At 49.0% G+C, this 13303-nt stretch overlaps 1 protein-coding gene across 1 annotated transcript in view; it reads left to right on the top strand.

Annotated features, from left to right (window-relative positions):
* LOC111146202 (transformation/transcription domain associated protein) overlaps window positions 1-13303 on the top strand; it is a 115179-nt gene that overhangs the window by 76834 nt on the left and 25042 nt on the right. The window contains exons 51-58 of the mRNA XM_022501639.1: window positions 1644-1790; window positions 5196-5315; window positions 5516-5803; window positions 5967-6104; window positions 6715-6827; window positions 7289-7424; window positions 10316-10507; window positions 12697-12892. Of these exons, the coding sequence (XP_022357347.1) occupies window positions 1644-1790; window positions 5196-5315; window positions 5516-5803; window positions 5967-6104; window positions 6715-6827; window positions 7289-7424; window positions 10316-10507; window positions 12697-12892 (1330 nt within the window). The remainder of the gene's footprint in view (window positions 1-1643; window positions 1791-5195; window positions 5316-5515; window positions 5804-5966; window positions 6105-6714; window positions 6828-7288; window positions 7425-10315; window positions 10508-12696; window positions 12893-13303) is intronic.

The raw sequence follows: 13303 nt of genomic DNA, 5'->3' as shown, positions 1-13303 counted from the left end.
TGCTCTGCAGGAGATTTTTTTGCTTATAAGAGTCCACATATGAGCGAGAGCATATTTGTGTTTGTCTGACTTACTTCACTCAGCAAAATGCCCTCAAGCTCCATCCACGTTGTTGGAAATGGCAAGATGTCATTCCCTTTTTCTGGCTGGATAGTACTCCATCATATGTAGCCACACCACGTCTTCATTGTCCATCCATCCGCTGAGGGACACTTAGGTTGAATTGATAATCATCTCGTGTTGCCGTTTAATTTTGACCTTGTCATGAGCTAGTGATGCTTAGTATTGGATATTCTGGTGTTGGTGATGTTTCTCGCCAAGTGAAGTGTAGCCCATGTTGTATGAGCACTACCCTGAGGAGGAATGCCCACCGTGGCACTAGCAGGTTCCACTGGCAGCCTGCTGCAGACCTCCCGAATCTCCACCTGGTCCTGGCAGGGGCAGCCCTGGAGCCCAGAGCTGGCCAGCAGGGCTCATTTCCCCATCTTCATGGCCCTCGGCACTCTGAGAGGAGTGGCTGCCACTATTCCAGGCATAGATCTTTAAACTCTGTCTCTTTTAGGTGGTTGGCTTTTAGAAGCTCAGTCTCTTCCTGGAGTGTTAGGTTTTAGAAGCAGCCGCCCTGGGGCACCTGGAGGGCCCAGTTGGTCAAGCGTCCAACTCCTGGTCTCGGCTCAGATCCTGATCTCAGGGTCGTAAGACCTGTGTCAGGCCCCACACTCAACAGGGAGTCTCCTCCCCCACCCTTTGGTGCACCCCACCCCTACTGAGCAGGTGCACATGTGCACTCTCTCTCTCTTTCTCTCTAAAAGAAATGAAATCTTAAAAAGCAGAGCAGCTAGTTTTGAAGGAGGAGGCACCCTCTTTGCTTTAAAAGGAATAGTTTGATCCCTCTCCTGGATGTGGAATATCTACTCATTTTATTAATAAATAAGAATTAGAATTTTCTTCTCCGTTGCTAAACACTAGATCATGTACTGATATGATCGTTTCCTTCCGTCATTCTGTGTGAACTAAATTACCAACTTGGAAGTAACTCCTCTGCTTTTCCATGGGTACATCCCAAATGGTCAGTAATTTGGCTTGGAGGCTGGTTCGATGATGGGATTTTGGCTGTGACTTCTCAGAAGCTTCCCACAGAAATAAGGTTTGTTACTTTCTGGGAGTGAGTCCTATAAACCACCGTGCCAGCAGGTTCCGCACCATGGCCCTGACAGTATTTTTATTCTGGACGAGCAAGGCAGCCAGGCAGCCCTCCTGCACAGAGGAATGGCAGGCTCTGATTCCTTAGACTCTTCTACAGTCTTCCTTATTATTGCTGCTTGAAGTTCGTGCTTTCATTCTGCTTTCCACAATCCGAACAGGAGAACAAAACAGTGACCTTTTCATAGTGTTTTTGTTTCTTTTCTTTCTTTCTTTTTTTTTTTTTCTTTTCCATAGCGTCACTTAAAGAGAGATCTGGGCCAGTTAATCTGCTTGTTGTTTTTTCTGGAACTCCAGATTATTTAAATAATTACAAACTTCCAGGAAACGGACTAAAGTTTGACTTGCAAAAACGTAACAAGTCTGTAAGAGTTGTGTTTGTTGGATTTCCTGTAATCATTTGACCTTTTGGTTTTACCTGTTTGTGTTTTGTCTTGCAGGATGTAGAGATTGATATCGAGCTGGCTCCTGGAGACCAGACCAGCACGCCCAAAACCAAAGAGCTTTCTGAGAAGGACATTGGGAACCAGCTGCACATGTTAACCAACAGACACGACAAATTCCTCGATACTCTCCGGGAAGTGAAGGTCTGTGTGTGGCTTCGGTGGGGGGGGATGGTGCTTCTTCTTTCTCCTGAATATGTTGACTCCTCAGGCAAGGCTACTTCACAGCAGTGAAGTCGTCTTCTACAAATTACAGTTAACTTTCTTTCATTTCTCAACTGATGCCATTATAGTTGTGTGAGATTCTAGAGAGGTTATTCTGTGCGAAGATTTGAGAAAGAATTTACAGTATCTCACAGGAGAAAATAAGAAAAAGTTAATTTTTCCACTGCTACCCCTTGAAAGAAATGGAAAAATGGTTTACCAAATACACGATGAGACATGGCTGGATTATTTTTCAGATGCAATAAAAAAGGAGAAAATGAGAATAGGGTAACATGGTAAGTGAAGTCCACCCCTCTTTGCAGGGAGAAGTTCCCCAGATGCATCTATTTTGAGATTTAGCCAGGTAGAAACTTCCACTTCTAGAAAGTCTTAAGATTAATTGTAGGTATGCTAATTTTAAAGACTAAAAATCTAGGGGTGCCTAGGTGGCTCAGTTGTTAAGCATCTGCCTTCAGCCCAGGTCATGATCTTAGGGTCCTAGGATAGAGCTCTGCCTTGGGCTTCCTGCTCAGTGGGGAGCCTGCTTCACCCTCTGGCCCTGACCCCCATTTATACTGTCTCTCAAATAAAATCTTTAAAAAGTTAAGGCTCCATATGCCAAGCTGCTTTTGATGTGTATTACAAAGAAACAGTGATGATTCTGTTTGTACCTTGAGCTAGGTGAAAAAAATTAAAGGGAAACTACCTATTACAGATAGTTTCTGCATTTAAACGTCTCTGGTGATCTATCCTGAGTTTATGCATTAAATCAGCCTTTGAACTTCTGAGTGATAGTTGTGGTATTTGTGTGTGGAGAAACATTCAAAACTTGGTCTCCTGGTGCACGGAACAGGAAGCAGAGCGTTCTTACACGACCATGTAAGCGTCTCTTGTTCACAAACTGAAGACCTTACTAGGCCCCTGTTCCTGCTATCATCACTGCCAGAAGGTGAGATGGTGGATCAGTGCCCCCAAACCTGAAGGCCTTACTTGGCTAACAGTCATCAGGATGAGTTGCCATGTAGATCCTGACTTACTGGGAGCCTTGGCATAAGCTTGATGATCAGCTCATTGGGGAAGATCAGTCAGAATACATTTTCGCCATGCTAGACAATCGAAGGAAACAGACAAGAGTAGCCAGCGCTCGTGGGGCTTGGGTTCTAGTGGGGGAAAGTAGTAAACGGAAAGAAGTAAAAATCAGTATGTACTGTGTCAGGTGGTGAGCGCTCTGGGGAACAGGGAAGCAGCCGGGAGGCTTAGGGAGTTAGAGGGTGTGGCGGTGGTCTTCATATTTTTTTTTGCTTTTTGATGGTCTAATCCCATTTAAACATTTTTTTAATTAAAATTCAGTTAATTAACATATACTATATTACTGGTTTCAGAGGAACAGACCTGTGATTTAGGCCTTATCCCATAACCCCAGTGCTTATATTACATCACATGCCCTCCTTACTGTCCATCACCCAGTGACCCCCCCCCCCGCCCACCTCCCTCCCTCCAGCAACCCTCAGTTTGTTTCCTGTGATTGAGACTCTCATGGTGTGTCTCTCTCTCTCTGGTTTCATCATATTTTTTCCTCTCTTCCTCTATGATCCTCTGTTTTGTTTCTTAAATTCCACATATCAGTGAGATTATATGATAATTCTCTTTCTCTGATTTATTTATTTCCCTCAGCATAATACCCTCTGGTTCATCCACATTGTTGCACATGGCTAGAGTGTTCCTGTTATTATACCATGTGTGTATGGAAGCTGTTTTTTGCAGAGCAAAGTAGGGTTATAAGTCCCTGCATTTGTAAGTCAGTTCCTCCCTGACATTTTCATTCCTGAAACTCCTCTACCTGTGAAGTGGTCAGGGGCCAGTGGGCGCCTCCAGGCTCTTTGTTTCTAAGTCTGGAGGGACTAGGGGGCATCTGAACAGGTCTTTCCTGAAACCGGGCAAGCCTGATCTCGTCTCTGCTGTGGGTCTCTGGTCCCAGAACTGACCGTCTTACTGGAGGTGGGAAATCTCTTGAAGCCAGTGTCCCCTCCTTGTCTCCCCCACAGTGTCCACTCTCTATCTCCCTGGCGCTGAGGGCTGCCACAGAACCCACACCCTTCTTCACCTCTCCCTGTGGTCACATGAGAATGAGGACAAGCCAGGAGCCTGTCGAATCCCCCACATGTGCTCGAGATGAGCATTTTTTTTTTTTTTTTAAGATTTTATTTACTTATTTGACAGAGAGCGGAGATCACAAGTAGGCAGAGAGGCAGACCGAGATAGAGGGGGAAGCAGGCTCCCTGCCAAGCAGAAAGCCCAACGTGGGGCTTGATCCCAGGACCCGGAGACCATGACCTGAGCCGAAGGCAGTGGCTTAACCCACTGAGCTACCCAGGCACCCCGAGATGAGCATTTTAATCAGCCGGTCTGTGACTGCTTGTGGCCCTTCAGTGCTTCGGCCTCTGCTAAATGACCCAGGGCCGGGAGGCTGACGACACACTGGCCGGGGAGGACAGAGCCACCACATGGGGTCATCCAGGTTCATGGAGCGGCCTGAGTACCAGCCAGGAGCATCCTTCACTGAAGCGTTTTTCCCCCATTTTCCTTGAAATATTTCTGTCTTTGCTTTTTGCATTTTCGGTAGACATGAATGTGAGGGTGATTTCTTTTCTTGGGTTTGCTGTCAGAGAAAGGAAAGCATAATCATGAATCCTCCGTCATTGAACCCCCGTCTCTGTGGGGAGGTGGGCCCTATGGGCCCAGTGGCTTCAAGCTGCCTAGAAACCTGCCTGTTCATAAGGAATCCTGGCAGCTAATTCAGACTTTCAGACACAGCAAAGCTGTGGACAAAGTCAGAGGCACCTGTGGATTTGGTTCCCTTTTGGGGCCCTTCGTTTCCAACCCTGGCCCCTTTCGCGGGGCGTCCCATTCCAGGCCAGGCCGCTCGCTCCCTGTCCGCCTCTCCCCTGCCGTCAGCTGCCGGGACGTCTCACTTCTTGATCTCTTCTTCAGAACTGTCCTTCTTGGCCAGTGACTCACCTCCCGTGCGTGTGCTCCTCCCCTTTGCTCTTCCACGTTGCCAGTGGCCTCGTTTTGCTGGCACCCCCGTGCCTCCCATCCTCACTCCACGTCAACGTTGCGCTCGTACCTCGCAGACAAGGTTAGAAAATGCCCTTGAAAGTTAAAAAATGTAGGCAGGAAGCTGGCTGCTAAGCACACCGTGCGTGCTCCGAATCTGTTTTTGCTCTGACCTGACACTTGCCCAGTGTCCGCAAGTGCGGAAGTGGAGGAGTGTCCGCTGAAACACAAGGTGGGAGTGTCCTGTGGGCTCCCTTGTGGCTTCATGATTCTCTGTTCTTTCTGTAGACGGGAGCCCTGCTCAGCGCCTTTGTCCAGCTGTGCCACATCTCCACAACACTGGCAGAGAAGACGTGGGTCCAGCTTTTCCCCAGATTGTGGAAAATTCTGTCTGACAGACAGCAGCACGTGAGTATATGTTTTAAAGCCCGTTTTTGAAGACATAGTTTTAGCTGTTGATAAATATCTGTGAATCACCTTGTTAAGTTTCACAGGGCGAGGAGACCGCTGGCCTTTGTCTGACGGTGAGTTCTCTAGAACGCTGTCAGATGCTGCGTGAGTGTGAGGCCGTGTTTTGAGTGGAGACATGACGTGCTCTTGGGTTTCAGGCTCTGGCCGGTGAGATCAGCCCGTTCCTGTGCAGCGGCAGCCACCAGGTGCAGCGGGACTGTCAACCCAGCGCCCTCAACTGCTTCGTGGAGGCCATGTCCCAGTGCGTCCCCCCGATTCCCATCCGGCCCTGCGTGCTGAAGTACTTGGGGAAGACGCACAACCTTTGGTTCCGCTCCACGTTGATGCTTGAGCACCAGGCTTTTGAGAAAGGTCTGAGCCTGCAGATTAAGCCGAAGCAAACAACGGAATTTTATGAGCAGGAGAGCATAACTCCGCCTCAGCAGGTGAGGCCCTCCTCCTCTTCCCGGTCCCGTCATCTCTGCCAGGGACCTCCCTGCCTCGGGAATCCTCTCCCCAGTGATTTTAAATGGCAGCACAGTGAAGTCGCCTTATTGGGAAGAAAACGTTTTTGTCCCGAGCACTCAAGAATCCACGCTGTGTTTTCAGGAGATACTGGACTCCCTGGCCGAGCTGTACTCTCTGTTACAAGAGGAGGATATGTGGGCTGGTCTGTGGCAGAAGCGTTGCAAGTATTCGGAGACGGCGACGGCCATTGCTTACGAGCAGCACGGATTCTTCGAGCAGGTAGCCACCGTCCCGTGTCCAGTGACGTGGCCTGGCCCCATGGCTAAGGAGAGGCCGTTTCTAACGATCTCAAGTCGGAGTTCACATTAGATAACTTCACCGGTTTATTTCAAGTGTTTGTCCTCCATAGAAAGGCTCTTTGATTGAAGTCTCTAGTGTAAGAGAAACCTATGTTATATGACACGAACATTTTTGAAACTCAGTCGTGAAGCCTTTACCATTAGTTGCTAACGTGGATGATTTTTATCTGCACTCAATGGTCCTGTTGGAAATGGCAGATAGATTGTAGTTTGTATTTAAACGTTAATTCTCACGTCTGTCCTTTCATTGAAGTGTGGCCCCGTCCCAGGATATGGTTCTCAGACCCCAAACTCTAGAAGCACAGGCATGAGCTGTGGCCTCCTCTGTCCTCTCGCTGAAGGACGGAGAGCTGCATCCCGGGGCTAGGCTGTCTCCACTCTGTCCGTTCTGTGGGGTGTTATGTGCCACTCTGTTCCCTGTGCGAGCAGAGCCTCAGGGCCAGTGATCTAGAGAAGAGGGCAGGGCACTCCCAGGCCTGCCTGAGTTCCCACTTGCCCTAAATAACCGAGAGCATTATTGACTTCTTCAGGCTCAAGAATCCTACGAAAAGGCAATGGACAAAGCCAAGAAGGAGCATGAGAGGAGTAACGCCTCCCCCGCTATTTTCCCAGAGTACCAGCTGTGGGAGGACCACTGGATTCGGTGCGCCACAGCGTCTGACTGTTCAGGACTCTCTTAAGGGAACTGGGGGCAAGGGGACAGGGAGAAGTGTTTGAAATTGTCTTGTAATGAGTGCTTTTAAAAGGGGACTTTGCTATTTTCTTTATGGCCTTATAAAGAAAAGAAGCACCTCAGAAGAGCATTTGATCCATGAGTAATTAAAAGCATCCATTGGAGAAAGAACAGATGATCTCTGCCTCCCCACTGGCTCTGGTGCTTAGGGCTCCTGCCATGTGGGGGGTGGCCCTCGGTGTCCTGGGGAGCCGTTTCCTTCAGGGATCAGGGGGGCTCACCGCAATGGGGCACCTTGGGACCTCACCTTTTGCCCTGTGGGGGGAAAATTTTTTTTGCAACCCACAACTGAAAATCTTACCCCTTGCCCTTTCTGAATCTGTGAGTGTTTTGGTGAGTGAACGTCTGCCCTTGAATCCCTGGTCTTCCAGATGCTCTAAGGAGTTGAACCAGTGGGAAGCCTTGACGGAATATGGCCAGTCCAAAGGTCACATTAACCCTTACCTGGTCCTGGAGTGTGCTTGGCGGGTATCCAACTGGACTGCCATGAAGGAGGCATTGGTGCAGGTGAGACCACCCTCCCCCACCGGTGGTTCTCCCGGGCTCGGGTGGTGTGGACCTCCAGAGAGTTCTCTTTGCTTGGAGCAAGCTGGGCGCTTTGGCAGATGAAAGACAGCTGTTGGGAAGCAAGTATTATTTTCAGTTCTCTAACACCTTTCCCACATTTGTTCAGTTTGGGAGCTGGAGGAAGAATTAGTTTAGCGTGATGGGTCTGGTGCAGAAACGCTGCTGGGGGTGAGCACGGCGAGGGTGAATCACGGGTCAGGCCTGGCGGGTTAGTCGTCTCTGTCAGCGGCCGTGTGCTCAGTGAGGCGGGTGTTCTCTTCCAAGCATGTTTGTTATGGGAGTGAAGGAAACCAGTATCATTAAGCGGAGTCAGGAATTCGGTTGAGCGCCACTTTTTTTTTTTTTTTTTTTAATTAAACTCCATCCAGAGGATTCAGTGCACAGCGGGAGCGTGGGCCCAGAGGCCCTATTCCCTTTTTCCTGCTGGGGGGACCCGAAAGCCACAGTGTGGGACAGCGCAGCTCTGTGTCATCTGAGCCCCACGATACATTATTTTTGCCTTAAATGGTCTTCCGATGCGGCTATTCTTGCTACCCTTCATCATTTCCTGCATCTGGGCCCTCCCCTCATACTCTCCCTCGGCCCTTTCCCTGCTTCTGCTCCTCATCTCTCCACCTTTCCCGCATGGGGTTCGTGGCTGGGGTCAGGTGGAGGAAGTGCTGCCATCTACCCGTCTCACCTGTCCTCTACCTAGCCGGGCTTCGTTGACGCTCACACCAGTGATTCTCCTTTCCTCTTGTAATGCGGAGATGACTTCAAAAGCACACTGAGATTGTAGAGCGACTGTCTTTGAAACAATGAACCTGACATTTTTAACCTATGTTGTGGCTACCATGTTTATGTTGTTACTAGTGTCGCTTTTTAACGAACACGTGGAAGATGGTGGAACTGAGATGATGAACCACAGAGGGCGGAGACAACCCAGGGCTTGACTTTGGGGTTAGGATCTGGGAATTGCCTGTCTGATGCAGGGAGTTTGTTCCAGAGATAACCCATTATTTGTATTATTTCTGACAAAACACATTTACAGTGAGTTGTTCTCTTCTTTGATCTGGTAGATGTTCTGCTGAGTAAATATTTATAGCTCACTCTGCTCTTTCCTTCCTTCTCCCTTCACGGGGTTTTACTTAGCTGGATGCAGGCAGCGTCAGGCGTCCTGCATGTCAGCCGTAGGTCTGAGAAGTGAGTTTTTTATTTTATTTTATTTTATTTTTTTTTACGATTTTATTTATTTATTTGACAGTAGGCAGAGAAGCAGGCAGAGAGAGAGGAAGAAACAGGCTCCCTGCTGAGCAGAGAGTCTGATGCGGGGCTCGATCCCAGGACCCTGGGATCATGACCCGAGCCGAAGGCAGAGGCTTTAACCCACTGAGCCACCCAGGCACCCCGAGTTTTTTCTTTTAGAAACCCATAATCATTTTCTAAAAATTGTGCTTACGGATTAGAAAAATGCTCATTGTACGTGAATAAACATTCTGGGTAGTTTGTAGTACATTCAGAGAGTGTTGGTCCAAGTAGGTGGTCCAAAATTATTTACTCACTTACTGATAATTCAAGAAAAAAAATTACTTCTGTTTTTGTTAGTATGCATTATGGTTTCAGGGCTGCTTGGTTCGGTATAATCAATGGGGTAGCTCGTTTCAGGGGGTGGGAAATGAGAGATGCCTTTGTTCCCAGTGTTACAGGGATGGATGTGGTGATTGACAAATGAAGCACAGAAAATGTGTGATTGGTGTGATTTTAGCGGATTGTGTTGGAAGCAAATGTTTTGACAAGTTTGTCTTCCTAAATTTTTTCATCGTTGGATTCTTGAGATCTGAGAGAGAGGCCATGAATGTGAATGTGCTTTAGAGAAAGAAGATGTCAAAAAAACAAGCCAGAGGGTCACATAATGCAGGATGGCCCCATCATCATCCTGGTCCTTGTGTCACTTAGTATTTTGGCACTAAAGTGTGGATGGTTTTTATTACTGCCCAGAGATGCTTCAGAATGAATAGCCTTTCTTCTCCTACACAGAAATGATTTTTGAAAATACCTTAATTTTTATCATTTATGTTTTTAAATGCTCTGGACAGAATTGATAAAGTGAGACCAGTTTTAATGCTTCCTTTAGAGGGTGGTGGGCAGACAGAGCTTTTGAGGGCTGAAGAGGGAGCACGGGGAGCCTTTATGTGGAGGCGCATGTTGTCGGGGGAAAGGGGCAGGGGTTAGAGCCGAGGAGAGAGAATGTGACAGCTCCGGGCTCAGTAGTTCATGAGAGAGCTGACAGGCAGGATGTGAGAGACCTGGGGGGAATCTTACAGTAGACGGCGGAGTGCGGCTTTTGAAGAACAGTCAAGTTTATGTTCTCTCATATTCTTATCAACTGGAATCATTGCCTTTCGCTTCCTTGTCTAATGTGGAACAAGTTAGATTGATTTCCCAGGATAACAATATGAATTGGAAGCAACTCAAAATTATATTTATCAGAGTGGAGACAAACATATATTGAATGCTCTGGAAATTTGCTGGCTGACTTTGTAGCCAAAGGATGGTTGTTCATCTGGTCTGTCACATCAGTGTTCATCTGTTTCTCTCTTTCTGGAACTGCTGATGACTTAAAGCAAAGAACCTGTAGAGACTGGCTACTCACTAGAATTTAGAAAAGGAGAGTGTCCAGAAAATGCAATCTAAATTCATGACTTCTCCAAACAAAATAAGTGTCTGTTCGTAGCTTAATTCCTGCTTACCGCTTTGCATGATTGGCTACAAAAAAATTGGCTTGCATTTTTGACCCTTTGTATGGACAAGTTTGCCCGTTACTTCCCATGTCATGTTCTTTTCCCCACCAGGTGGAAGTAAGTTGTCCCAAAGAGATGGCGTGGAAAGTCAACATGTACCGCGGGTACCTGGCCATCTGCCACCCCGAAGAGCAGCAGCTCAGCTTCATCGAGCGCCTGGTGGAAATGGCCAGCAGTCTGGCCATCCGCGAGTGGCGGCGGCTTCCCCACGTCGTGTCCCACGTGCACACGCCTCTTCTCCAGGTGGGTGTGGTGAACGCACCGAGCTGGACGTCAGGGAAGAAAGTCCTTCCACTTGTCTCCTCCTCAGTAAAAGGAAGGTGGAGTCAAAATATAGAGAAATGTTCTCATTTCTGGAGCTTCCATGGGATTTGAATGACAGGTGACCTGTCAGGAGCGATTTTGATGTTTCTCAGTTTTGCTCCAGACATTTTCGTTAACGGCTACCATAGCCCATCAGTGTGATGCTGCTGTGTGTCCTCTGAAACTCTTGTGGGTGCCGACAACCTGTGCCTGAGCCTCTTCCTTGCTGGGCCATCTGCACAGTTTCTGACAGTTCATTCCCGCCACACAGGCCACCATGCACTTGCTTGGCTCTGACGCAGTTTCTCGCACAGCCCCTCGCGGTGCTGCTCCTCTCCACAGAACACACTTTTTCCCACCCGGCTACCTGACCTTGAGGCTCCCTACGAGCCGGAAGTGAAGGCTAAGGCAGACCTATCAAGTGTAGGCCGCAGCAGACGCACAGCCCTCAGCAAAGGCTGAGCGGCTTCGTGGTTCTGGTCTTTAGGGACTTCTCGGGCCAACTGGTTGACCACTAAGCCACCCGGGCAGAGACTTCAGTGGTCGCGTTCCGTAAATAATAGAGACTTGATCGAATCAGTACCAACATACTTACTGTGGGGGTCCCAGAGGGAGTGGAGCCAGAAGAAGGGGCAAAAGGAATATTGGAAAAATAATGGCTGAAAACTGCCCAAATTTGAAAAACGGATTTCATTTACAAAGCGGATATACAAAGGAGCATATGAGCGTGGGAAAAAATGCTCACCAGCATTAGTCAGTAGGGAAATGCAGATCAAAACCACGGTGAAATACTACTTCACTCCCACTACCCTTCGAGAATAAAAAAGACTATCACGAGCATTGATGAGGATGTGGGAAAATTGGAACCCACGTATATTGCTGGTGGGATTGTAAGATAGACTGGAAACAAGTCTAACAGTTCCTCAAAATACTAAGTACGGTTTCCATCCTACACGCGCACACTGCACACCCATGTTCACAGCAGCAATATCCATAATGGCCAAAGTGTGGAAACCGCCCAAATGATCATCAGCTGATGACTAAATAAAAAGTGGCAGATCCAGGCAGCGCCCTGTTGTGCAGCAATAAAAAGGGACGAGTAGTGAGCCTTATTGTGGCGTGAGCCTTAGCAACGTGCTGAGTGGAGAAGCCAGCAGAGGGCCATGCTCTGTGTCATTCCCTCTCCGCGGAGTGTCCGGGAGGGGGAGATGCACGGAGACAGATCTCAGATCAGTGGTTGCCTCCTGCTGGGGGGAGGGAGCATGAGGAGAGAGAGGTTTCAGAAAGCCGAAGGTAATGAACTGAACTTGAGGTGCGGCCAGAAAGCGGTGGTCCTTGCAGGCTGTATCTCCAGTTGAGATCGGTCAACAAGATGGCAAGTGGGGGGTCTAGGTGCTATGTTTGGGAGATTCTGACCAGCTCAGAACAAAGATTTGCCCCAGAGGAGCATCTGGCTGGAGAGAGGACAGTCACGAGAAGCACAGCTTCACACCAGAGGGAGACTGGACAGAGAGGAAAGGCGGGATTTAGAAAAGGGAGGATTCCCCGTGGGAGGGAATGGAACCTCGCAGCGGGAGGGAATGGAACTTGGATAGGCTGTGCATCGCGGCCAGTGCGTTTGGAGCCAACAGTGCGTCTGGGGTGTTGAAGGTGGTGAACTAGACAGTCTCATAAGGGACGCGCTGGAAGACAGGTTCGCCAGCCCAAAGGGATCACCCAGACCGTGTTTTGAGATGCTTAGTGTTGCCATGGGGTTTGAGTGTTGGTGGAAAGAGAGCCTGAGGGCAGGCAGGCCTGACTTCTGCTCTGAGCCCTTGGTCGGAGAACCCGACTTAGGTGGTGGCGAAAGGAATGAGAAAAGAGTTTGGAGGCTCCGTGTTTGCAGGGTGTGCTACCTGCGCCACTGTCCTCCCTTTCCTACTTCGCAGTAGCCACAGAGCTGAACCTTGAGAAGTGGGGGGAATCACAAGAGCAGAGTTTGGGGCAAAGAATAAACGAAAGCAAGAAGTGAGAGTGCTTCCTTGGGGAAGTGTATCGGGAGACCTTTATAGTCTCAGATTGCTGATGGACTCCGGTTGGTTTTCCTCATGTGCACTCACCATGGGGTCCCTGATCCTGGTCCCCTTCAGGCAGCCCAGCAGATCATCGAACTTCAGGAAGCGGCGCAGATTAATGCCGGCCTCCAACCTACTAACCTGGGCAGGAACAACAGCCTGCACGACATGAAGACGGTGGTGAAGACGTGGAGGAACAGGCTGCCCATCGTGTCTGACGACTTGTCCCACTGGAGCAGCGTCTTCATGTGGAGGCAGCATCATTACCAGGGTAAACCGACCTGGTCCGGCATGCATTCATCATGTAATTTCCCAGACGCCCCACTGTTCTGGTTTCATGTCTCGGTTTTGTTGTGTTTTTTTTTTCTCCCCCACTTTATCAGATGTTCTATTTTCTGGTAGATTTAGTCAGTGGTGGTTGGTCTGGGAAGAGTAGGGGGGAGGCAGCGAAAGGTGGGGAGAGCCCCCCAACTCGTTAACACTCGTCCAGCTAGAACAGAGTCAGTGTTGGGGGCACGGGCCAGTGGGATCTGAGCTCTGGGGTTTGGTGCTCGTTGCGAAGGGTCCACCCAAGGACGAGCTGCTTGGGGGTGGCCTTGTGGAGCCTTCTGCGGTTTTGTTCATCCCCTCAACCTGCTGGGCATCTGTTAGAGCCACCGTCCTAATTCAGTTAGCCACAATG

Source organism: Enhydra lutris, unplaced genomic scaffold (assembly GCF_002288905.1).
Source record: "Enhydra lutris kenyoni isolate GAN:26980312 unplaced genomic scaffold, ASM228890v2 scaffoldscaffold13, whole genome shotgun sequence".
NCBI lineage: Eukaryota > Metazoa > Chordata > Mammalia > Carnivora > Mustelidae > Enhydra > Enhydra lutris.
This window is presented reverse-complemented; position numbering and strand designations above follow the sequence as displayed.